The sequence below is a fragment of the Rhamphochromis sp. 'chilingali' genome (assembly GCF_963969265.1).
Source record: "Rhamphochromis sp. 'chilingali' genome assembly, chromosome: 22".
Classification (NCBI taxonomy): domain Eukaryota; kingdom Metazoa; phylum Chordata; class Actinopteri; order Cichliformes; family Cichlidae; genus Rhamphochromis; species Rhamphochromis sp. 'chilingali'.
This window is the reverse complement of record NC_137950.1, coordinates 26301876-26328478: the sequence shown is the minus strand read 5'-3', so window position 1 is coordinate 26328478 and position 26603 is coordinate 26301876. Positions and strand designations below refer to the sequence as shown.

General features: G+C 39.9%; 1 protein-coding gene across 1 annotated transcript; it reads left to right on the top strand.

The window, feature by feature from the left end:
* Positions 1 to 1278: 1278 nt before the first annotated feature.
* Positions 1279 to 15057, top strand: osbpl7 (oxysterol binding protein-like 7; the record flags this gene model as incomplete). Its single annotated transcript, XM_080872762.1, has 21 exons — positions 1279 to 1410; positions 1841 to 1984; positions 2076 to 2129; positions 2285 to 2551; positions 2648 to 2771; positions 3481 to 3599; positions 3692 to 3781; positions 3970 to 3993; positions 5841 to 5991; positions 6144 to 6250; positions 6360 to 6528; positions 6840 to 6986; positions 7090 to 7226; positions 7780 to 7917; positions 8781 to 8844; positions 8986 to 9064; positions 11004 to 11148; positions 11221 to 11371; positions 11603 to 11729; positions 13417 to 13539; positions 14949 to 15057. The coding sequence occupies 21 exons, from the start codon at positions 1279 to 1281 to the stop codon at positions 15055 to 15057; spliced, it is 2601 nt and encodes an 866-aa protein (XP_080728888.1).
* Positions 15058 to 26603: the final 11546 nt, after the last annotated feature.

Genomic DNA, 26603 nt, shown 5'->3' with positions numbered 1-26603 from the left:
AGCTCTCACCTGTGTTAGGTAACTGGATTACTTCGATTCCTTCCTTGTCTCCTGCTCTGCTCAGTCTGTTAAACACTTTCACTTGTTGCTCATGGAACTTTCTCACCTTTCACAGCTCTTCATACAGGACTAAATTAAACTGACCTAATGCAAGATTTGGTGAAAATAAGACATCAAGGTAGAAATGTATCAATATATTTAAAGTTTTTGTTTGTTTGTTCATGCAGGATTGTTTGCCAACTTATTGTTCACTTAAGTCCTGACTTTTTAAAGGCTCATAATTATGTTTATTTTTATTATTCATAGTGCTAGCGGGCATACAGGCAGGAAACGGGAAGGTGTCAAAGGAAGGAATGATATGTGACACAGTTAATATCACAGGTCTCAATGAGAAGTTTAATAATCAGAGGAACATATCAGTTTTCACCTGTCACTGATTAGTTGATCAATTATATTTTTTAAACCACTGGAATTTAAATATGTTTTAAGAACAGAGTTTAAGCAAATGAGCTTCGTCAGCTGATGGTGTTTGAGGTGCCAGAATCTTAAACACTCAAATGATAATTTTTCTCAGATTTGTTTAGATTTGTCGCCCAGAACATTAAGGTTATGAGAAAAAAATTGACCTTTTGTCTGATATTTAGAAGACTAATAAAAAAAATAATTATGCACATCCAGTTAAGAGGCTGTCTGCCTTACTTTGGCTAAAATAGATTTTTGTTGCAGCTAAAATAAGTGTGCACTAACTCTTTGCTAAAGGGCTGGTGTTACCTTTTAAAGGCCAGTTTGGATCAGGCGGAAATAAATGGGAAACAGGCTTATTGTACATGGAAGTGTCTCCAAGCCCAGTGTTCACTGATTTGGTTTAAAGGTTTGGTGCCGTTTTTTGTTTTTGATATTATAGGATAGTAGATTTTCTCTGGCAAGTGAAAATGTAAATGTTTGAGAAATCACTACTTAAGAAGTCTTGTGATGGTTATTTCAGTTATTTTTTGATTAGACTTTGACTGCTGTGGATGTGTGATGTGCTTTTCAGTTTTATGTTTATGTGGCTAAGAACAATGGGCCTGCATTGATTCATCAGATGTGGCATTCATTTCTGTTTTAAATTCTGCTTTATAACAGCTTAAAAATGGAAATAATTATAAGGAAGTAGGCACTTGTACTCTCAGAATAACCATCATCTCCTTGGTCTTCCTTTGATTTCAGGGGGATTTTGGTAGATCGCAGCAGAACTCGCTCACAACAAGAAGGGGAGTCTGAGGTCGGCGCTCTGAGATGGACCTGTCTGGATCTTCACTCAATCGCAGCCAATCGCTGGCAAGCGGCCTGGAGAAGACTTCCCACACCTGGAACAAGCCAGCCCACTCTCAGAGCAGCAGCACTCTGTCATCTCGCCACTCCAGACAGGTCAGACAGTTCGGTCTATGAAAACATGAAAATAAATAATATTCATCAACTCCACATTTCCTCTCGATCATCCCCATCCTCCCAGACGTTTTGAGACTGCTGAAGTTATATATATGTTTAAAAAGTCACATAACTTAATCAGTCTAATAAACAATCAAAAAACAATCAAAAAAGAACAGTTTATATGATCAGATGCAGCAAAAAAGCCACAAATCTTCAAATATATTTGGAATTTTTGCCTTAAAAAGTATTAAAGCGGTTAATCGGTTATCAAAATAGTTGCAGATTGATTTTCTTCAATTTACAACTTTAGGATATTTCCATTCATCCATTTAACCTTTCATCTTTATCCATTTATTTACACTGTAAGCAAGAAACGACAATTTTCCTGTTGAATCGGACACTTAATTTTTCTTCATACTTTCCACAGATTATCAAAGACTGGGAAGTAATTGACGACCTTCAGGTTGAAATGCAGGGAGCAGGTGACGATCCTCAAGACAGGACCGCCCCGGGAATCTGTGAAGGATATCTTCTCAAGAGGAGGAAATGGCCACTTAAAGGCTGGCACAAGGTGAGAAGTCAGTGCACTCATTCACAATGCTGCTCAAACGTCGGGTCTCTTTAAAATCCGTCAGTTTCAAAAAAGATGATCTCTTTTTCAGCGGTACTTCGTCTTGGAAGGAGGGATCTTACGCTACTCCAAAAATCAACAAGATGTAAGTGAAATTTTATGTTTGTCCAGACAATGCAAGGATTGACCTTTCAAACTAAACCACACCACCTCTAACCCAACTTTAATGTGATGTCTGATTTATTCAGTGTCAGTAAATAATCTTAATAACAAGCTTTCATATCACTTTGTTTTTGACAGGTGGCCAGGGGACGAGTCCAGGGCTCGCTAGATGTTAGCCTCGCAGTAATATCGATAAACAAGAAATCAAATCGGATTGATTTGGATGCAGAGGACATTCTGTATCATATGAAGGCAAAGAGTCATGAACTCTTCTACATCTGGGTAACCAAGCTACAAGCTCACCGCCTGTACAAGAAGAATGAGGCGGCTCATCTTCACAGCAGCGTCCTCCACACTTTGTCCCTTCCCACTGCGGCTGAACAAGCTCAGAGAAATGGAGATTTGGTAATAATGGAGTAAGAAAGTGACGTCAGACTGAAAGCCACAGTTGTTACAGGCCACCGAGAGTAACCCGGTGTTCTCTTGCCTCTAATTTATCAGAGCACCACGGGGATGGCAGATTCAGCTGGAGTGTCAGGCGTGCTGCCGTCAGCTAACACAGCCGTGAACACGAAGGTGTCTGCCTGGCTGCAACAAAGCCACAATCCAGACATCTGTGTTCAAGGTATTTGTCTAATAATCCTAGCTGCAACGACAAAACTGAACAGGTGATTCTAAAAGTGGCAGTTTGTTGAGTACAGTCTTCAAGTTTCAGCATTAGGTTATATTGCCTGACATCCTCTGTTTTTCAACTTGGTTTTCTCTTTTTGATAATATATAATAATTGAGTGTCCATATAAAACACCCACAAATAGTATTTACAGAAAAGAAGACTTAAAGTAGGTGACTTAAAAATGACCAATGTGTCCTATGTGACTATTATTAGATTATTTATTAGGTGTGCAAAATGTCTAACTAACATTTGCTTTTGAGGTTGGTTGGAGTTCAGGTATTTTTCCGACTGTTCCAATAAGACAAGTGTTATTTACTAAATTCATTGAATTACTGATTGATAAAATGGTGAAAGAAACCTAATACAATTATCCAGAGTTTCGTCAGACCTATTAAAATCACATTCACATCTCAATTATTACAAATGTTGAAAAGAAAAAGCTGGAACATTAAAATTAATATTAGTTATCATTAATAATGTATGTACTGTTGGATAGTTTGATTTAAATCAAAGTATATTGTAAACTTTTTATATCTTACATTTTGTATGCAAATTCTTTAGGCAGTGCAACGGCTATTTCTGTATATTAGCTCTGTGGCCAGCAGGACTCTTTTGTGATTAATTAGTTAAAAAAATTTGCTTCCTTGATATTTCCTGCCAGAGCTGAACCGTTGTCATCTGGACCTTTCTGAGCTAAACCGCTTAATCCAGAGGCTGCAGGCACTGGAGGTGGGGCAGGCCTTTACTAATGGAGACCTGCAACGGATCATCAGCATACAGGTGCATATAGGCTGATCATTCAAGCATGTTGTACATACTGCATTATGTCTCCAGCAATAATCACATGAGAAAATAAACCTTTTTTGGTGCAGAATCTGTCACTGGAGAAACCGAAGAAGCCGAAATCAGGGAAGATCTGGGGTCATTCCCGCACACTGTCCAGAGTGGAGGCCCTGGGAATGGTAAGAATGGTCTGTAACCTTCACTTTCTTAAAAAGGACACGATCAACAAGATTGCTAAATGTTCATGTTCAATTTGACATATAGTACATCTTGGTTTTTGAATTTATACATTGAGTCAGCATATTGGGTTTATGAAATCCCAATTCTTCAGTAACATTTTGGGACCTTTCTCTAATCTAATCCAAAGCCTATTCGTGGGATTACTAAATCGGTGAGTCACTATTAGTACATGAGACAACTTCATGCTTAAAAATGTTTGAATGTTCTTCAGTCACACTCTACAGCAGACTTCCTAACCATGAATTATAACTTCATGAATGATGTTTTTTTTCCAGGGTAAAAAGGAAAACAGCACTGCCAGTGTAACCCATATTCTCTACTGTGTTGAGACTTCCTTAGTTATACATATGAGGACTAAGGTGCTGCTTGTGCACCTCTCGATTTTTGTAATCTGGCGTATGATCGTCGTGGTTTTTGCTAACATTTTAATGATATAAAAGTACAAAAGCTCAAAGATGATATAGGAGTTGTTGCAACTGCTTGGAAAGATTTTGTGGACAAAATGTTGAAAAAACCCCCCAAAAACTCAGCAATTTCTTTGATCCTGGTTTGGCCTCCTCTCCTTCTATACCAGCGCTGATATTGAACTCCAATTGTTCAGGAGAATACTGCAGTTACCTGTGCTGTAACATAACGTGAGCATAAATGGGTGTGACTGTGTGATGTCATCGCTGTTGCTCAAAGCGACCAATGCAGCAGGTAGCGGCAACCGAAGATGCAGCAGGTAGCGGCAACCGAAGATATGGTGTTCACGCTGTGGCTGTATAAGCACAATGTATGAGTGGTTTCTTGTGTTAATCTTGACTGGAACATATTTCTTAGAGCCCTGGAGGTGGAGAAAGAGTCTCTCCACTCTAGGTTACAATGTAATCAACCGTTTTGCACAAAAAAGAGCATAACAATGGCATGACTGTAAGATGTATGAACAAACTTGTTTACAGCAAATCTGCTTTTCCTGTCTCCAGTAATGTCAGCTGTCTATTCTACAGCTTTGTAGGTTTTCTTTCTTACCAAACAACAGGAAGTGATCAAACTAAAAAATGGCAAATTAATGGATTTGTAAGCAGCTTGTAAGACAGACTGTGGTAGCAGACATCCACATTTAAGACATTAATATGTCACTGATTAGAATGTTGTAATTTTATAGATTACACTCCTAGCCATGTCTTTATATTAGCCAGAAGCATAGGAGTATTTAATAACAATAATAAAAATTCGGTGCAATTCAGCCATCATCTTAACTAACTAACATCATGTGTAACACCCAAAAGCTCCAGATTTTATTCTAGTTTGTACAAATACATGTTAATGTAGATAAATAGGCTCAATAAAGAAACAAAAAGCAAGCTTTATTAGGAACAATTACAGAATACTGCAAAAACCTAATGTATGAAATCCACACAATCACAGACAATCAGACAGGGAAAAGGATACAGAGGGAAAAATGACTATATATACACACAATGTGGACAATTACGTAAGAAGACTTATGTAGCGAAATAAGACAAAGGTGTAAGAAATCAACAGCAGGTGAAGACAATGATGGGAGTCTACTCATCCAACTCATCTAAAAGAGCACACATTTCCCCAATATTAAACTATTCTTTCCGCTCCGTTGTAGGTGCTTTTGTAGTCTCTGTTAACCCCTAACATTAGAGGTCTTCACAAACCCAAAGAGGCCTAAAGGTGACATGCAAATACAACACACAGATGTCCCAAATAGACCCAAAGATCATTTGGATCCTCTCAGATGTTCTGTAAGCACAAACCTGAGATGGGCAGTAAAACAGGACTCCCACTTTCAGCAGTACTAGTAAGATTTGTGAAGATCTCTGTATGTTGGTGGTGCATTCCCATTCCCTGGTATAAACATTGGGACTTCCCTTCATAGTGCTAGTTAAACCTGTGCTGGATAACACAACACAACAGTGACATCTACTCACACAAAGATAGATAGCAAGGGAATCAACCACAGTCCTTCCTCTGTTCACTTCACAGCTGTCCTCAAGTCACCTGAGCAACTCGGCCCACCTCGGTGCATCGGTCCCGTGTATCCCCGACTACGTGTACTCTCAGCTCTCCCCTTCCACGGTCAATTCGCCCGAAGGGAAGAAAATCCAACAGGACATCTACGCTATGTCTCAACGAGGTCAGAGAAACATATAAACACAAATATGTCATCTACCGGTAGACAAAAGTTAATTTGAGCACATTTATCCTGGGAATCGCTTTATTGCAAAATATGTAAATGCCACAGATACCTTCCTGTTCAACAGAAACTGTTGTTTAATGCTCCTTTAGTGCTCAACTCTCTGAAGTCGGTGCATGAGACTCTGTCCCAGGAGAGGCAGAAGCTGCAGGCAGTCTGGGACGCTAACAACATGCACCAGTCTAACACATTAGCTCAGGTTAGATTTGTCATCTGGACTCTCTGTCCCACTTTATCCTGTTTGGTTTTTTATACTTGGTGGCTGATTTTCTTTGTTCATTCCTTTTTTTTTCTTCCCCTGGTGCCAGCCTGAGGCAGTGAGGCATTCATCCCAAGGACCTCCTTCAGTGGCAGACTCTGCTGCAGAATATTTTGATGCCAGTGATGACATCCTGTGGGGCAGCTCCTCTGAGGTGTCTGATGAATCCGGACTAAGTGACGGAAGCACCACCAATTCTGAGCCGGAGGAAGGACACAGTGGGTACACCAGTATCAGTGACCAGGGTTTAAAGTGTATAAAAAGTCAGTGGGTTTTTTTTATATCCTAAAAAAAAATAGCTTTAATGTACTTGAATAGTATTGCTGAATAGTTCTACCTACTCTTCTTTCTGTATCTACTCTTTGATGTGAATATTGTACTAACTAAAACAACAATTCACACTATGTACAACCTGAAAACCACTGGCACTGATGCAGACTCTTATTCTTGTTATTGCCTGAATAGAAACATCCAGCCGTACTTTTATTCTTGATAATAATAATATTATTTTCTTTAATCAACATTGCAGCATCAGCTACCCGGAAGTACCGTGCCAGCATTTCCAGGACTCCCAACAGTGTTGTTCCCAAGAGCACTGGACGTCGAACAAAACTGCCTGTTCACTGTCCTGACAATAGCCACGTGGGGCTCGTGGCCATACTCTATAACAACATAGGTAAGAACCAGGAATCCAGACTTACTCAGTACTCGAATTGATAATATGCAAGAAAAGAGTCTTCGTGGCAGTTTTCAGAGCCCTCTGTTTTGTTTCTTCACAGGTAAAGACTTGGCTCGAGTGTCCATGCCAGCTGTTCTCAATGAGCCCATTAACCTGCTGCAGAGGCTGTGTGAAGAGCTGGAGTACAGTGAGCTGCTGGATACTGCCAACAACACATCAGACCCCTACCAGAGGATGGTAAGTCTGTCCACACTTAAAACGAGTTAACATACCATAAGATATACGTCCAGCTCAATGTGTGTAGTAAAAGATTAAAGGAAGTGCCTTAAAACTGCATTCTTTGTGATGGCCAGCAAGAGGCGGCTGTTCTGTTTGCAAAAAGACCTCTGCCTACATATCAGCCTATAAAAAAACAGCCCTCAGCTTTCTCACACTGTGACCTAAGTTAAAACTCTCACTTCGCTATGAACTGGTATTTTCCACATTAACACAAGCTTTGTATATCACTTACTCTACTCATCAAATCGAACTTTCTGTCAGTTACCCAAAATAAAATTTTGACAGAGTGGGGCAGATCCAGCATGCACTCCAGGTGGACAAGTGCAGGTGGTTAGAACTTACAGGGGCCTTTGAAGTGATCCAGAGATGCACAAGGAGATGACCTTAAAGGGGAAATATTTAAAATCGCAAGAGAAAGAAAATATAGCATAGAAAGCAATAACTAAATAAAATTATTTTACATGGGAATAAACAAAGCGACCTTTTATGTTTTGTGTTTTATCTCGTTTAGGTTTACATTGCTGCCTTCGCTATCTCTGGCTACTCCACTGCGACGTTCAGGAACCGCTACAAGCCCGTTAACCCGATTCTGGGGGAGACCTACGAGTGTATCAGAGAGGACCGAGGTTTCCGCCTCATCAGTGAGCAGGTATCTTAATCAGGTGTATCATGGTTATCTTTATACGTGGAAAACACTCAGTTACCTAGAAGGGATATTTATACAGCTGAACAGATATAGAAAAGTAGGAAAAGATGAATTAGGAAGGATAATCTAATTAATTAATAATAGATAATCATAGAGCTAATGATTATTCTTTTTAATTTAGAGAACTCCAGTGTTCCAGCTTATATTTGGGTATAAAAAATGCATGCAGTTTGTCTAAGCCTATCAATAATAATTTTTTACTTTTGAACAGGTTTTTGACAGATCTCTGAAATATCTCTTTAAATATCTTTGTAAAATCGAATAAATTTGTTATGCATCGTACGGTTGATACAAAATCCCACCGCATACCTCAACTTGCCTCAGGTCACACCGTTTGGGAAACGCTTTCTTAGAGCATGAACCATACCATGAAGTGCAGCAAATGAAAGGCTGATACTAACACTAGTGCTGGTGCGGCATTAGTTCTGCCTTGGTGCTTTTTAAGAACCACATATTCAACAGACAGTGTTAATTAGCAATCCTAATCTGAATTAGAAATCTAGGTAATTTCAATGGTAAGAGGATCGGGGTAGAGTCTTTAGTCTGGGCTGTCAATTTTCTAGTTTTTTGGATTGAATGCATGGAACCGGCTCTAGACTGGTTGGTGGCAAAGTGTCGGTGGAATAGGATTTGGTTTTGTAGTGCATACAGGTAAAATTGCTGCAGGTAAATCTGTTGGTTTAATGAGGAAGATGTATTAAATGGACACAATGTTTCCTGCTTTTTTAACTTGGGAACTTTGTTTCATTGTTGAGGATGAAATAGTTAAGACATAATTTTGTGATGAAGTCTCTGTACTTGCCCAGGTCTGCCACCATCCTCCCATCTCTGCCTGCCATGCTGACTCAGAGAACTTCTCCTTCTGGCAAGGTGAACAACTTCTTTTATCAAACCAGCACACTCTCTTTATCTGTTGTAACTAGCTGTTTCTGTCTTCTGACTTAATTATGCTTTTAGGAAGGATGTGAGTATATTGTATAGTGTCACCAATACTTTCTTACATCTGAACAGACCAGCGATGGAAAAATAAATTCTGGGGAAAGTCGCTGGAGATCCTGCCAACAGGAATGGTAAACGTGACTCTGCCGAGGTAAACGATCTGGCTTTATTTTCAATTTTTCCTCTCTGGCTGACATATTATAAAAGAACCCAACCAGCGATTGTTGATATTTGAAAATTTTGTTGGTAGATTTAAATGTTTAGCTAAAATGAGATGCAATGAGAAGCTCCTGATATAAAATACAAAGATAAGATAAGATAACCTTTATTAGTCCCACACATGGGAAGTGTGGGTGGTGTGGTGTGACTTAGACATCTGGGCCCGTATCCCTAAAGAATCTTTGTGCAAAAAGTGGCTCCTAGCGGCCAAATTCTAAGAAAATTCTCAGAGTCATGACGTTTTCTTAGAATTTCCCCTAAAAGTGACACGACAATCCCAGTTAATATAAAAGCTATTCCTCAAGATTCCTAACGCTTAAAAGGGCTCCTAAGGCGAGATCTGCTAAGAGCAGGGAAGAGGACTTTTAGTGGCTTAGGAGTTCCCCTAAGCAGCTGCACAAAATGGCCAACAGAAGAGGCAGGAGAGATGTCCTGCAAACACTGGATGACAGGGAATTATTGAGACGCTACAGATTGGATCGTGCAGGAATCATGTTTGTGGTGGATCTCCTTAGAGATGCAATTACTTCACCAACTCGACGCCACAACACTATTACACCGGAGACGAAAGTAATCACAACCCTGAGGTATTTGGCATCCGGGAAAATGCAACAATGCAGCAGTGATGACTTGGGTCTGCAATCACAGACATTGCTAAAAGCTGAGCCGTGTTACCCTCGTTAAGACCACACTGGACTTGTAACGTTGTGATTTCTACTTCATTAAGGACAGCCCCTTGAGATAGGCCATCTTGTTTTCAACAGGGTCCATATGGGAGTGAAAGTACAAAATATGTCAGCTAGGATATTAATATGAGCAAATAAGACACGAATCATTATTTGAACAGGGTGTAATGAGTTTAAGTTTTCACATATTTTAGATTCTAATGTTAGGCTATAACCCCTACAGCTTACTATTCATTTTCCAGATATTTTCTTGAATGTGAAATATTATTTACAATTACAGTCAGCATAAGATTAGAGTGTATAATTATGTTTATTGATTTGAGGGTATATCCTTTGCTCATTATCACCAAAAGCTCATTTCCATCAAACTTGTAGGATCAACCAATCACGGCTTTTGAAATGATGACTCATACCTAGCAACGGGGTCAACCACACCTCCTCACTAAGATAGGATTTTCCATCCATTCCTTGCTCAGAGTTCACTGAAAATGTTCTGGAATCACTTCTAAGCTAAAACTCCTGGCAAGGAATTTTTAGGTTAAGTTAGGAGCTCTCTGAGAGGATTCTCAGAATCTTTAGGGATACGGGCCCTGGATGCTACCCACTTCCAGGTGGGGCATAGCAGCTTTTTGTGAGACCATTTACACTAGCACATCTGCGTCTTTCCCACTGTGTCAGAAAGGTAGCTTTCCAACTAAAATTCCATTTTAGGGGCAATAATATAGCCAGAAAATCGAATGAGTAGAGTATTCAGTGAACAGCAGTTGGTTTGGCTTTGTAAAGAAAGTGATTTCAAAGCACTGAGCTGGCACACCATCTGAGGTGCCATAATTCCAGTGGTTCACCCTCAGGGCCACACCTTAGGATGGTAGTTAAGCTTTACATTGCCATGAGAAAAACTTCTTAAACGAAAAAGAATAAAACACTTGGTCATACCCGTGAATTGTTTCGCCACAGTCTGGATACTGTGGACTCCTGTGCTGTGTCTAAACTCAGTGTCGCTGCTGGAAACTGATTTTTTTTTTTAAATTACACATGTTCAAAACCTTAAAAAACCCAAATAAAAGTATGAATCCTCACTTTTGAAAAGCTGCAATCAGAATTATTTGCCATCTTTTTTTTATTTAAAATTGACCATCTGTGTCAGTGATGACCAAATATTCTGCATTTGTGGGTTTTCCTCAGGTATGCTGACCACTATGAGTGGAACAAAGTAGCGACTTGCATCCATAACGTCTTCAGCCAGCAGCGCTATCTGGAGCATTATGGAGAGGTCATCATCAAAAACCTCAAAAGTAACATCTGCACATGCAAGATTACTTTTGTCAAGGTGAGGGACCACTCAGCGCTCGTGTCTTACACTCTTTAGATGCGAGATTAACAGGTTTTTCTTCTGCCGCAGTCTCGTTATTGGGGTTCAGAAACGAATAAGAATGAGGTTCAGGGTGTGGTGTTGGACCAAAGTGGGAGTGCCATTCACCGGTTTGGAGGTCTGTGGCATGAAGGCATCTTCTGTGACACTCTGCCGACTCCAAAATGCATCTGGAAGCCAAGTGAGTCCTAAATAACTAAGACATGCTTCCTTAAATGTTGTCTGTTTAGTTTTGACCATCATTTCTTTTTAGTCTGAGTCACGTGGTGGGTGCAAAAACGTCTCTTTAGAAGTTTAAATGGAGGTTAAGTGAGATGATTAGGTACTCTTTCTACCAAAATAGCTAATCAGGATAAAGCCAAGTGTCACGTTTGTGCCTCAGTTCACCTAAGAGGCTTCTATCACCCCACAGATCAACAGCCAAAGGATTACCTGCTGTATTATGGTTTCTCCAGCTTTGCCATGGAGTTGAATGAACTCCCTTCAGACTTGAAGCCTCTTCTGCCTCCTACAGATACGCGCCTGCGCCCAGACCAAAGGTCAGAAATCTTTCCAATGCAAAAAATAAAAAGGGAAAACCAAAACAATACTAGATGGGATTTGAACACAGCTGTGGTCCATTACAATGCTCTGGAATATTATCTATCTACAAGTAGATAGATCCATGTACTGCCCACTTTATTAGGCATACCTGTTCAACTGCTCCTTAACAGAAATAAATATCTAAAAAGCCAATCACATGGGAGCAACTCGGGGCATTTAGGCATGCAGTTATAGTCAAGACGACCAGCTGAAGTTCAAACCCAGCATCAGAATGGGGAAGAAATGTGATTTAAGCACTGGGTATTTAAGAACAACTCTGTGACACTGGGTTCAGAAACTGACTCCTAGTCACAGAGAGTATTATACAAATTGTTACAACCAAGGTAGGCAGAAGTGCATCTCTGAAATCATAACATGTTTAATCTTGAAGCAGATGGTCTACACCACAGGTGTCGAACTTCAGGCCTCGAGGGCCGGTGTCCTGCAAGTTTTAGATGTGTTCTTGATCCAACACAGCTGATTTAAATGGCCAAATTGCCTCCTCAACATGTCTTGAAGTTCCCCAGAAGCCTGGTAATGAACTAATCATTTGATTCAGGTGCGTTGACCCAGGGTGATATCTAAAACCTGCAGGACACTGGCCCTCGAAGCCTGGAATTCGACACCCCTGGTCTACAGCAACAGAAAACTACACTGGGTGCCCCTCCTCTCAGCTAAGAACAGGAAACAGATCACACAGACTCCCCAGAATTGGACAACAGTAGATTGGGAAAAGTTTCCTGATCTGATGAGTCTCATTTTCTGCCGTAACATTGAGATGTTCAGGTTCAAATTTGGCAGAACGGTATAGATCAGGGTTGGGCAACTCCAGGCCTCAAGGGCCGGTGTCCTGCAGGTTTTAGATCTCACCCTGGGTCAACATACCTGAATCACATGATTAGTTCATTACCAGGCCTCTGGAGAACTTCAACACATGTTGAGGAAGTAATTTAGCCATTTAAATCAGCTGTGTTGGATGAAGGACACATCTAAAACTTGCAGGACACCGGCCCTCGAGGCCTGGAGTTCCACACCTGTGGTATAGATCCATCCTGTCTTACATCAACAGTTCAAGCTGCTGCTGGTGTGGGGGATATTTTCCTGACACACTTTAGGCCTGCTGACCATCATTTAAACACCACAGCCTAAACAAGTATTGTTCCTGCCCATGTCCATCCCTTTATGACCACACTGTACCCATCTTCTGATGGCTGCTTCCTGCTGAATAACACACCAGGTCACAAAGCTCACAACAATTTAAAACTGGTTTCTTTAACATGAAAGTGAGTTCAAATGGCCTCAAGTGGCCTTCACAGTCACCAGATCCCACTCCAACAGAGCATCTTTGGGATGTGGATGAAGAGGAGATTCAGATCAAGGATGTGTAGCTGTTGTCACATGGCAAACAGAAAACTCCCCTAGCACTTTAAAGTCCTTCTGTGCATTCAGGGGAAAGAGAGCAATGGCTGTAAAGGCCATAATGGTTGTTTTCACAACTACGTAGAAGGAGCCAGGTAAGAATGGCTTTGTATGTAAAAGTCAGCACTCCTCTGCAATACTGTACAGACTATAGTGTAGCACAAGCTAAAATCATCCAGAAACACGGAGTAAATATGGTGTAAGCTTGATGTCACCTTCTTGCAGAATGCTGGAGGATGGAAGGGTGGATGAAGCTGACAAAAAGAAGGACGAGATTGAAGAAATGCAGAGAGAGCGGAGAAAAGAGCTCGGCAAAAGGGGTGAAGAGCATGTTCCTCGTTTTTTCAAGTAAGTCAATTCCCTTTAAAATCCAGGTTCATTGATAATTTCCATTTATCTTAATTGTAGTCTTCCAACCTTGATATTTGGTTATATCTTTGTGTCTGTATATTTGAAGTAATTGTACAGTTCTGGTTATTTGTGTGCCACATTTAAAAACAACTGCTTTTAGAGGAAAAAGCAGGCAGCTCCATAGACTGAAATTTGCTTTAGTACATGGATAAATCACAGAGGTGGGACCAAGTCATTGTTTTGCAAGTCTCAAGTAAGTCTCAAGTCTTTATCCTCAAGTCTCAAGTAATGTCAGGCAAGTCAGAGTCAAGTCTCAAGTCACTGGTGTAAAAGTCCGAGTAAAGTCACAAGTCTGAAACTTTGAATTTCAAGTCCTTTCGAGTCTTTAAAAAAAAAAAAAAAAAAAAACGAAAAAAAAAATGTCGCAGTTATGCTACATGTAAATATTAGACCATGTGATTTTTAAATCTGTTTTTCTCAACACATGACGAAATAGTGAACTTAGAAAATATACACAAATTGTGAAATTGCACCTCTATAAAATGCAGCTCAAATAAACTTAGCTCCAAGAATAATTTTCACCGACAATTCTGAGATAAGTTGCATGTTATTCTTGGATGCGCTTGTAGGACCGGCTTTAAAATAGCATGACAAAAATATCATACACATTAAAGTTAGTTGACATCACGAAGTTAGATGAAGTCAGCTATCTCATCGTAGCAAAAGAGAAGCACCACCTACCGTTCTTTATGCAACTTCAACTGTCGGACAAAGTTGGAAGTTGTTCCATCGCTGTCTGTGATTCTCTGCTTGCATGTTTTGCATATTGCATTTCGTTTTTTTGTTGACTACTTCATAGTTTATGTACCTGAAAATAATAACTCCTTGCAGCATTTTTGAGCGTTTGTTTTCTTCTTAAAAAAAAATCTGGTTAATTTGATTTGCTGTGCTACAGCTCATGCACACATACGTACGGAGTGTGGTTGGAATAAATGAATGAATGAATTGAATTAATGGTGCACACTTTCTATATAATATGTGTGTTAAATTTTAGATTTGGGGTGAAATATCAAGTCTTTTCAAGTAAACCGGTTCAAGTCCCAGGTCACTGGTGTAAAAGTCCAAGTTAAGTCACAGTCTTAGAACATTTTTTCAAGTCAAGTCTAAAGTCATAAAATTAATGACTCGAGTCCAAGTCATGTGACTCGAGTCCACACCTCTGATAAATCATTCAGTAAAAATACTTACAGTCCATTCAGTTCTTGCAGCTTTATATGGTAACTTTGTAACTTCAGTAACATTATTTAAACATTTAAAATTTCTGCCATCAACAACATGCAAATTCATGAACTGTAGAAATGCCGGTGTGCAAATTATTATTCTTTATGGTTATTTTACATCATCAGGAGATCCAAAGATTCCTCTGGACGGGACGTGTGGTTGACAAACGGGACTTACTGGAAACTTCGAGAGAATCCAGGGTTTGCTAATCTTGAAAACTTAACTCTGTGGTGATGAGATGAGACTGCAGAAATGAGTGGACAAAACCACATGAAAGGACGAGATCATGGATATTCAGCCGTGGATATTCTGGACAGCACGTATGAACCACTCGGAGAGTGAAGATAGTGCTGCGGATCTGTTCTTGATTCTTCTGCACACCCGTGACTGGCTCATGGGAATCCTCAGATACCCAACAAACATTAATGGAAATACAATAAAATCTTATTCATTTAATTTTTTAGATTACTTAAATCAATATGCTGTTTTTATGTGAATTTTTTTTTTCCCCCAACAAACTCTAAACTCTTTAAGACTTAAAAATTGCTTTTCTCTGTGGTGTTTCTATCAGGATGCTGCTTTGTGATAGTTTGATCTATTGCAATTGAGTTTGAGAAAAAATTTGGTGGAGTGGTGGAGACCAAAATAGAGCAAAAAGAGTGTAAAGAATATATACATATATATAGTTCTAGAAACTGGAAAAACACATGACTTTAAATATAAAAAACAGTGTCCTTAACTGCTATGTGTGCAAATGTTCTATATTGAGTATAGAATTTGATTCCAATGGTTCAAAACTTTTGAACATCTAAGCAGACCTTTAATTCAGACACACCTACACACACACAGACACAGGGACCACCTACAAGGTGCATTACTATCCATTACAATCTAGGTTTAGATAGTAATGGACAAAAACAGCTGGTTCTATTGATTCCCATCTGTGCTCAGTTTTCATTGACACTCCACAATTTTATGGATAATAGAAAAATACTGTGTGTATCCTTTGGCACACCCTGACTCCACTGGAGAACCACTGTGAAAAATCAGTTTATATGTTACAACAGACTCTTTATCCAGGCAAATCTAACTTCAGGCTACACCAGGGGTGGGCAACTCCAGGCCTCAAGGGCGGGCAACTCCAGGCCTCAAGGGCCGGTGTCCTGCAGGTTTTAGGTATCACCCTGATCAACACACCTAAATGAAATGATTAGTTCATTACCAGGCCTCTGGAGAACTTCAAGATATGTTGAAGAGGTAATTTAGTCATTGAAATCAGCTGTGTTGGACACATCTAAAACCTGCAGGACACTGGCCCTCGAGGCCTGGGGTTGCCCCTGGGCTACACTATACAACATATATTTAACTGTCCAAAAAATGAAGTACTCCAACTTGATATCTGTTGCTTCCTCTTTATGAGAACGTTTGCCTATCGTGGCTCAGGACATTCTGGCATAAGAGATTCTTGATTGAGAATTTCAATTCCTTTTGCCTAACTAAAGTCAAAGACAGAATTTGTCTGCTTTAGTTATGTTATCATTGAAATTTTTTTTTTCCAAAAAATATATATTATTAACATTTTTGTATGTGTTTTTGACCTGTAATCTAAATAAGAGTTACAAATGTTCAGTAATCACATATTTAAAAGAGGAGATAATATATTATCCTTTGTTTATATGTCATTAATAGGAAAATGAGTATCCAGCTGGTTGGAAATCTGCACATACTGTATTTATACATTACATTAAACTGGTGATATCATGACTGTGTTTTTACTGGGACTGCATTTATTATGAGATGCCCTTTCTTTTAAAAGACCACTGGAAGTTTCTGGACATAAAAGAAGAAATAGACTTGAGATTGTTTATAATTAAGCAAGGCTTTTACTGCACTTCTTTTGCAGCAGGGGAAGGAGCTTAAAAGATGCTTTCCATAATACGACTATACCATAACACTTGGAAGATGTGTGACACACAGCTGGAATATTTCCTTCTCCTCTTCACTTCTGCTGCCCCCTGAACACGAAGGATGTTATGAGCATAAAAGAAAACATGCCGCAGTAGGAGAAACTATTTTCTCACCTTAAAACCAAGTGTTTACTATTAACCAGGTGTCTGAAGGGGTGTGAAAAAAATATTGTCTTTTATTTGTGCCTTTGGTTTCCTGTGATAAATGATGCAGTTTCCTTCTTCGAACCACTCATGTTGAATGGAGAAAGTTGCAACCTATAATCAGCATGTTCTGCACATCTCATTAATCAAATTAAATGTGCACAACCTGTAGGTCTCCTTAGTGTCTCCTTATAGATGCCCTGTTTTTGAAACACTGTACTTTAGCTATCTGAAAAACTGTCCATCCAAACCACTTCAAACTTGGCACTTGTACAGCTGGGGTCATAGTGAATTCAGCATTACACACTGCACAAACATCCATTCTCTCGTGTTTCTGGAGTCTAGCCTGGCTATCAAAGGACAGGAGGGTACACCCTGGTTGCATATCGTTTTACTGTGGGAGGAAGCCGGAGTACCCAGAGAGAACCCATGCAAGCAGAGGGAGAACATGCAGAAAGGTCCCAGCCAGATGGTGGAGTCAAACTCAAGGCCTTAACTTCATCATTGTGGCTGCAGCTCAGGAGGTAGAGCAGGTCACCTACTGATCAGGTTAGTGGTTTGATCCCTGGCTCCTCGTCTGCATGGCAAGTATCCTTGGGCAAGAAAAAAATGTATCTTTTTTCACTAGTTTTGCTTTTGGCTAGGGGCAGTGTCACTACTGGTATAACGAGATGATACCTGGCCCCTGCAGAGATTACACAGGTAGTCCAACATCAATATGTGCCACTGGCAGAAGATTTCCTGAAGGAGATTCCAGGAGATAAGCAGCTACTCTACGAGGGCTGGACAGGGCCGTAGAAAACCCTTAACCATCAGAAGGACCAGTATCTGCTCCTTTGTGCAAGGACGAACAGGATGAGCACTACCATAACTACAAAGCAGGACACTAACGTGAATGGTTCTGACCAAACAATCAGAAACAGACTTCATGAGGGTGGCCTGAGGACTTAACGTCCTCTAGAGGGCCCTGTGCTCACTTCCCGGCACTGTGTTGCCAGACTGGATTTTGCCATAGAATACCAGAATTGGCAGGCCCACCACTGGCGACCTGTGCTTTTCGCAGATGAGAGCAAGTTCACCCTGAGCACATATGACAGACGTCAAAGGGTCTGGAGAAGCAACATTCCTGATGCATGACAATGCCCAGCCTCATATGGCAAATAGGCAGTTCCTGGAGGATTAAAGAATTGATAACACTGACTGGACCCCACAAGCCTGACCTAAATCAACAGAGCACCATTGTGTTTTGGTCCATTCTACACTGCCAGGTTGTGTCTCAGTCTCATCAGAAGCTCAGTGATGCCCTGGTCCAGATCTGGGAGGATATCCCCAGGACTAGGGATGGGAATTGATAAGAATTTTGCATATTTGAAAAAGGGGAGACACTATTTAAATAGCTGTGCCTGTTCAAAACATGACTGTGGAGGACTTGCAAACTCTAGGTTGCAGCTTTCTCAACATGAGTGAGTGACTAATATCATTTGTCACAGGAAACCAAAGAGAAAAAATAAAATATTTTTCACACCCCTTCAGACACCTGTTTAATGAACTTGTTGTTCAGGTTAGAGTTAGAATGAGGTTCAGGGTAAGGTTTTGGTTTGACACTTACACTTAATTTAAAGCACACTGTGCAATCCCTGGCAAAGTGGAAAACTTCATTGTTTAGTTCTTTACACATGAAAGTTATTGCAGACCTTTTATAGTTGTTAAAGTATGGATTTCTGCAACATGCCATTAGACTTCTGGGAAGGTGGATGTTAGACTATGGCCTAGATTTAACATAGTACTATAACTCAGACTTTAGTTGCTGTGCTTAAACTGACATTTAAGCATTATGACTGCTTACGTTAAAACTTTCAATAGATTCATATCTGTGACTGTCTTCTCAGAGATAGGGAGAGAGGTACACATGCATACAGATGCAGGCATGTATGTTTGGCTATCTCTGACATAGACGATGGTCTCTCGTAATAAAGAAAAGCTATTACGAGAGAGTCCTGGTAATAGCTTTTAGGACCCACTAATCCAAAGGATCCCAAGCTAATACTGTACTTCCTCAGACCCTGGTAGTACAAGTGCCAATTTCGAAGTGGATTGGAAGGACAGGTTTTGAGGTAGAAAAGAAGAGATGTTTCAAAAGATGGCAACTTTAGGGAGATACTAATGTAATGTACAGATTGTGCAGATTTGATTTGATTTAAAAAAAAAAAAATGTGTAAATTGTAGGTTGCAGTCTTCACCATTCAAAAATGAGTGGGTCATAGGAAAAAGCTGTATCATTGGTCACAGGAAACCAAAGAAACAAATAAAAAAACTATTTTTCACACCCCTTCAGACACCCAGTTAATGGTAAGGAGTTGGTTTTAAGGTGAGAGAATTAGTTTCAGGTCAAGGTATGGTTTGGTCAATTTATAGCGGTGCATACAATCTTTCCCATAGTGGGTGACTTCAGTGTTTGCATTTATACTTGCAGTGGATCTGCGTCACAGAGCTGTGAAAGTGAGCTGAACACGTCGGTCACATTACTTTCACTGACATACAGAGAAAAGGCCTTAACTGACACTCAGTTCATATGCATATTGTCAGAACTATGAAAAGAGAAAGCAGCATATGTCTACACTGGCAGAATACTAGCTATTGCATTAACTTATGAACAAGCTAGATGGACTTAGGCCCAATTACTTTGTGATAAAGTTATTATCTTAGTGCTAATCAATTTACTGTGGATACACTGCATATTGATGCCAAATCTGCTTTTCACAGGTCAGGTCTGCATCTCTGTTACATGTAGTTATAATTCTGGGAAGGTGGATGTCATACTATGGTGTGAATTTAACATCTAAATCAGGCATTAGTTGTGATTCTTAAACTGAAAGGTAAGATGTCTATTAAAGATATTTAATGTCCTCTTAAAGATAGTCAAACATGTCGATGTATCCGTCTAACAGAGATAAACTTTCAAGTGAAATATAAGACCTGCTCATCTAACGTTCCTGAATGTTATCATGCTGTATATCTATACTGATGTGGACATGGCAATGTGTTAGAAAGGAGAGGAAGTGACATCATTTGATAGAAATGGCAATTATCCTATGGCACCCTGATGAGCTGAGGACTCATATACACGTGGTTTTCGACAGTGGCCCTGACATGTATGCAGAAATGTCAACACAGCGGGTACACCGAGAAGTGCAATCAGCGAGCAAAGCAGATGTCGCCAAAATGCGATCAGTGCTATTTTACGCAATAAAATATTTGCGCTTTTCCAAAAACAATCAAACAGTTTACAACATGCGTGTCACACCAAAAACAGCAGTTTCTTACCGAAGACGATTGGAAACCCTAACATCCATTAGCATTTCCGCAAGGGAAAAAAATCTCCATGTTACAATCTCCTTCACTTACATTTGGGCTTTGCTTCTCCTCACTTCTAATATGAAGTAATCCGCTCAGTGAGATGATGGGAGAAAAAAAACACATAAGGTCCCCAAAATTGTAGTAACTTTTCCTCGGAGAGTCCGCCCCCCCTTCGCACACATCGACCTACTTTCCCTGCATGGGGTCTGATGGGATTCCCGATCCTGCTTCGGTAAGAAACTTGGTTATATTTCTGGTGTGGTGTGCATGTAGGGGGATGTTATGTTGTGAACTGTCTTGATATGCTTGAGTAGAGAAAGATTATTTTATTGCATAAAATAGCACTGATCCTCTGCCAGAGGAGGAAAAATCCGTTTCTGTGGGTCCGTGAACCACCTGTCACCTGGCTCAAAGACTCTACACACTCTTCTTACTTTTAAATAGCTTTACAACACAGAACATTACGGCTAACAGCTGGATTTTCCCGTATAGGTGCAGCTAGCCCAGAGGTGGGCAATTCCAGGCCTCGAGGGCCGGTGTCCTGCAGGTTTTATATCTCACCTTGGGTCAACACACCTGAATCACATGATTAGTTCGTTACCAGGCCTCTGGAGAACTTCAGGACATGTTGAGGAGCTAATTTAGCCATTTAAATCTGCTGTGTTGGTTCAAGGACACATCTTAAACCTGCAGGGACACCGGCCCTTGAGGCCTGGAGTGTCCACCCCTGACAGCGACCAGCCACTTACTGCTGAAGAGACAGTTAGTGAAAGTGGACAGTATATCCTGGGTTTTAACACAAAACTCATTGTTGCAGCACCAAAGTGATCCCCTTAAACTGACTTTTCATTTTAGTGTCTTTATTTTCCTCCGAGTTATCGATTCTGCCACTAGTTAGCTAACATAAGCACAAGTTCTTTTTCCTCCAACTTTATTTCAAGAGGAACAATAACAACAAATGTAATACATGGAGGAGCCAATGTACAATTTTACTGCAAAATTATTATAAACTAATGTAAATCTATTAGCTGCAACCAACCACGTGATGTCATGTTCCATACTGACAGAAGATAGCACTAAACATGTTTTTAAAACTTTAACTGTAAGCACTTATTTTTTAAAATCTGGCTTCACAGACAGAGTTACATGTATGTCATCTTTTGAGAAAAAAAGTCATTTTCCCTGTTTTTCTGTCTGACTGTAAAATTGTAGTTGGTTAAATACTTACTCTCTGATCGTCTACAGTGCTGTACTTGTTTACTTATCTCAAAAACTGTCCACTCAATCTACTTCGTACCTGGATGGTGTTCTGCTGAGGGATCGGGTAACCGCAGCACTGCCTCTGAGATCATTTGGATGAGTGCGTCTTACATTTTACCTGAAAGTTGTTCTCAGTTTGAGGGACAGACATTTTCTTGGGAGAGGGGCACACATACACAAAGGCATGCATCTTTGTTAACTTTGAGAGGACATCCCATGACATTAAAGCACTCACAAATATCTTACCCCTCAATTTATTATTTGCTGAATCTGCTACAGAATCCACCTTCCCAGAAATGTAAATCCAGAAACAAAGACCTTATTAGCCTGTGATAACTTTCGCTTGTGATGGCAGAGCAATGAATACACACCACACGTATAAATGCAAACAATTAAGTTATCCACTATTGCAAAGATTGTATGCAGCATTCTAAATTAAGTTTAAGTATATCAAACCCATCTCACCCTAACCCAGCGGTCCCCAAGCTTTTTTGCGCCACGGACCAGTTTAACGTCAGACAAACCGGCCTTTAAGGTGTCGTGGATAAATACAACAAAATAAAACGATATGACCAAGACAAAAACTGGTATTTTGTGGTTTATTTTGTTTATTAGCAGCGTCCTCCTGAAGTGCGCCAACAACATTGAGAGTAACATCCTCCTCTCTGCCACTTAATGCTCTCTGGTCGCTATGGTAATGTTTAAATATTTCTTTCAAAATAAGACACACAGCTACAACACGGGAAAAGACCCAGTGAAACTGAGTTAACAATAAAAACCCCAGGGGTTGGGGACCACTGCCCTAACTGAACACTAATGCTACCTCTGACACTGACACCAAGGTCATTAAACAAACAGTTGGAGGGGTGTGAAAGAGATCTTTTTATTTATTGTCATTGGTTTCCTGTGATAAATGATGTTAGCCACTTACTTGTGTTTTTTGAACACGGCATCCTAAAGTCTGCATCTTCTGCACAGCCAAATTTAATTAACGTCTCTTCTTTTGTGAAGTACATAATTCATTATTGTTCTGCATTTAAGGGAAGTTTGTAAATGATAGCGACCAAAAACATTTGTTACACTGTCCCCAAAAAGTTGCTGCATCAGTTGAATAAAAGGACAACATCAACACGGCAGAGACTGTTCATGTATAAGCTTTAATTTTAATTAATTAAAAAACATTTACAATAAACCTATTCGACATTTAATAAATAAGAATTTCCCTAGCAGAAATCTTTCTTCTTATTTCTTCTTGTATTGCAGTTCAAAAGCTCTTAAATAAAGGATGATCGGTTCAGTGCACAGGGGTCACACTCAAAAATTTACATGCTTGTTGCTTGAGTTGTCTGAGCTCCATCCTTCACACCATTGCATTACAGTAACATCTCTGGAAATACAGTTCCCAAACACTAAGAGAAATGTGCTTTCAAGGTGAACGCGGACTGAGGGGAAACAGAGGTATGAGTGGTCCAACACCAGGGGTCAGGGTGAAGCTGGTTGTAATATCTGCAGTATCCAGCAGGGGTCTTTCCTTTGCCACCTGAAAGCATTTCTCTGCTGTTTGATGTGAGATCATACACTCATGTGGTGCAGTAGCATTCAGTGTACTATATTAACAAGAGCTCCATAACTCAAACTGTCAACATAAAACTCTTCTCTCGTTGTTCTCGCCACAACATCCTTAAATCTAAGCTAATTTTTGTTCTATTAATTGCACTTAAAATATGAACTGGCGATTGTACAGCTTTGTTAATGTGAGAGCACCCTTTTTCTGACAGATGTCAACAAAAACATTAAATACTACATCTTTTGGAAATGCTACACAAGCTACTTTTTCTTCAGTTCATACCGATTCAGTTTTTAGCTCTTCGTAACCAGTTTTTTAGTTTTGTTAATGTCCTGGTGAAGGGACGATTTGTTCTTGAACGTTATGTGTTTATTATTGTTTATGAGATCCGGTGGATCCAATAAATTTCAGGGGTCAAAGGCAGGATTTATACAGCAACAGGCCTTTTCACAGTCACACTAGGAAAAGCAAAGGTGCTCCCAGGGACATTAATCACCTTAAAGATCTCATTTTTTACATCCGCACTTATACAGCGACATGTCTCCTGAGAAAGAAAGCCCATATAAAGTCAGGAGTCCAACTCATCTAACTAATAATGATGATTTTACATTTTATTATCAGCTAATTGAACTGTTTCTGCAGACATTTATGTCCCAATACAGTCCACAAGGAAAGCACATTTTGCTGTAAGTTTGCCAAACATGCATATATATAATCTATATGCATGTTTCAAAGTCTCTTGCAGTGCAATTTTTTCTGTTTTTTGCATCAGTTAAACATGATTTACACAAAACACAGCCTCAGCATCGGCCTCATTTGATTATTTTACAGTCAAGCTTGGCTCGTGTGAAAGAATTGGCCTGGATTTTTGGAAATATAAAACTTGATTAGGGTTAAGCAGCTTCTGCATGTAGTCGGCCTGGTGCTGTCTGAAGGTGAAGAAAATCTGACTAGTAGCTCCTCTAAGCACACTTTTGTATGTTCGTTAACCTTTACAATAACCTTTACAATTCATTTATTAAAATAAATACGTTTTTAACCCCTGGAGGGTCCTAGAAAAATGCATACACTATTGGGCTTAGAGCCACAAATCGACCCAAGACCCTCCAGGGGTTAATTTAGTAGACGAAGCTTAAACATTGTAGCACACATGCCTACATTAGTGCAGTGCATGTGTTTTGGTTTTGAACTTTTAGCTAAATCTAACGAAACTGTGCCACTAAGAGCCTTAGTGCCACTCTCTTTGAATAAAAACTAAAAACTATCCAAATAGTCTACAAGGAAAGCATGTTTTGCTGTAGCTTTCTTGTTCAGTTCAACAAACTTTTTTTAATGAAATAAATGTTATATTCAGTTCAATAAAACTACATGCATTTTAGAGAGGCTACAGTTAATGGTGCTCTGCTCTGCTTTGTGTAATTTGATGAAAAAATAGACAATTTTGTTTATGAGGTGAGGAAAATGTAGAAAAAAAGCCAGAATCAAGTCTGAATATTCATTAGACATAAAGGAAGTGACTATCTGTTGGTCTCAGGATGGTAAACCGAGGACTTCATTTTACGTATTTAAAGTCTTTTCAGATTCAGTCACACATATGTAAAGAGACTCAACTTCATCTCTCGATCTGTAGAGACTTGTTTGACACCGAGTGCCTGCCTGTCGCCCGTAGTGTTGTCTGAGGCCATTAGCACACCTAGTGAGGAATGAGGAGCAGACCTCTGATCAGCGCCGACTGGTGCCTCACTCTTCATTTCTGTCACCAGGGTGGGAGCCGGGCCTCTGTCAGCCGGCGTCACCACATGATAGGCCCAAAGACTAGGGGGGAAATTCAGAGTGTCTGTCTGGTCACTTTGTGCTTCCTGTTTATTGTGGTCTGAAGGTGACAGCACCTTGTCTCTTTAAGTACAGGTGCGTGTGGTCATCCTCTATGACCCACTTTAATGGTCTACTCCAATTTATGGCAGCAGATTGAGGAAAACCTGGAGAACTACGGCAAGAATCCCCAGTCTTACTACTGAGGCAACAATACAAATTCTCATTTAGAATTTTGGAGCACACTAAATGTCTGCTGTGTGGTTTAAGTGCTCACGTTTCCCCTCACCTGGTCCTGTTTCATCAATATCAGTGCTGTTATTGATTGTGGGCTGTAGCCATGTGTGGATAGGAGCATTTTGAAGTCAGCTGAAGGAAGCAGGGTGCTCGGCCTTTGTCATATATATTTTTTAATCCAAGCAAAGTAGGGTGCAGCTGGGTTTGTGTAAATCTGCTGCTGAAAAGTTTAGCCTTGCTGAAATCACTCATCAGTGCTTCTAAATCGCCCAAAAGCTAAAACTAAAAAAAAGTGATGTTGATGGAACTGATTAAAACGGAGGGATTTTCCAAACGCTATGACAAACCGTTGCAGCTATGAAACTGCTGCTGAAAACAAACTGATACCGAATAATTTGCTACAAACTTCCCTTAATGCGAACATGTTGCCACTTTTCTTTCATATTATCTATAAAAACAGCAATAATTTTCTGGATTGTGACGCTATGATTGCAGCGAGGGACTTTTCTGACTGATGCAACGTCGACACATTGTGAGGTAAGGACTAGCTTCACGCTTAAAAGCTCTTGGTATGCTTCTTCAGAACAGTCAGATCGCCTTGGAAACTCCCTCCTCCTACATGCCCATCACACATCAGATCGAAGGAGTGCTGTGTCCAGCAATTTCAGTAACTTTCAAAACCAAATCTGATGTTCAGATTCATCACTTCACATAAAAAAATGCCCATTTGTATGGAAGTGAAACTTAAACAATCTTAACAAATGTATTACTTTGAAAGCCTACATGTGCACACCAAGATCTTTATTTCTATATTTAAACAAATACCAAAACTTGGAGCTATTAAATTAACCCAGATCCTCAAAATTATGACACTGTTATATGGAAAACATGGCAATTTGTTTAGTTAAACATAAAGAGTTTAATGCTTATGTACCTTTGAGGTTTTTCCAATATGCAACATAAGCCATAATGGAGTTTCTGGTATCATTTAAACCAAAACCCTTGATGGCACTGTTGTGTTGATTGGTTTCAGGGGAATAATTTGAACCGATTGGAAATACCCTGCAATATGTGTTCCCATGAGCATGCTACGGACAAAATATGGCCCCACTTATTAGAATATTGCTTCACAGTGCATTGAGAGGTCAGTATCTTGCTTTAAGACCTACATGCACACTGCAAACTCAATAGAAATCACAAGCACCATCCCAAATGAACTCATGTGAAAAATTCAGCCAGAGTCAGTACAACACTTTGTAAACCATGCAGATCTCTGCTGCTACATCCTGCGAAACCCTCAAAACAGTGTTTGCATCAGCAGGAATTCCTCAAATTGGAGAATTTTGTTAACTAGGAGTCAGTGTACAGTGAGAAAACAATACAGGACAGAAAACATCTCCATCTTAATTGAGGAATCCAACGACTAGGAAATGAAC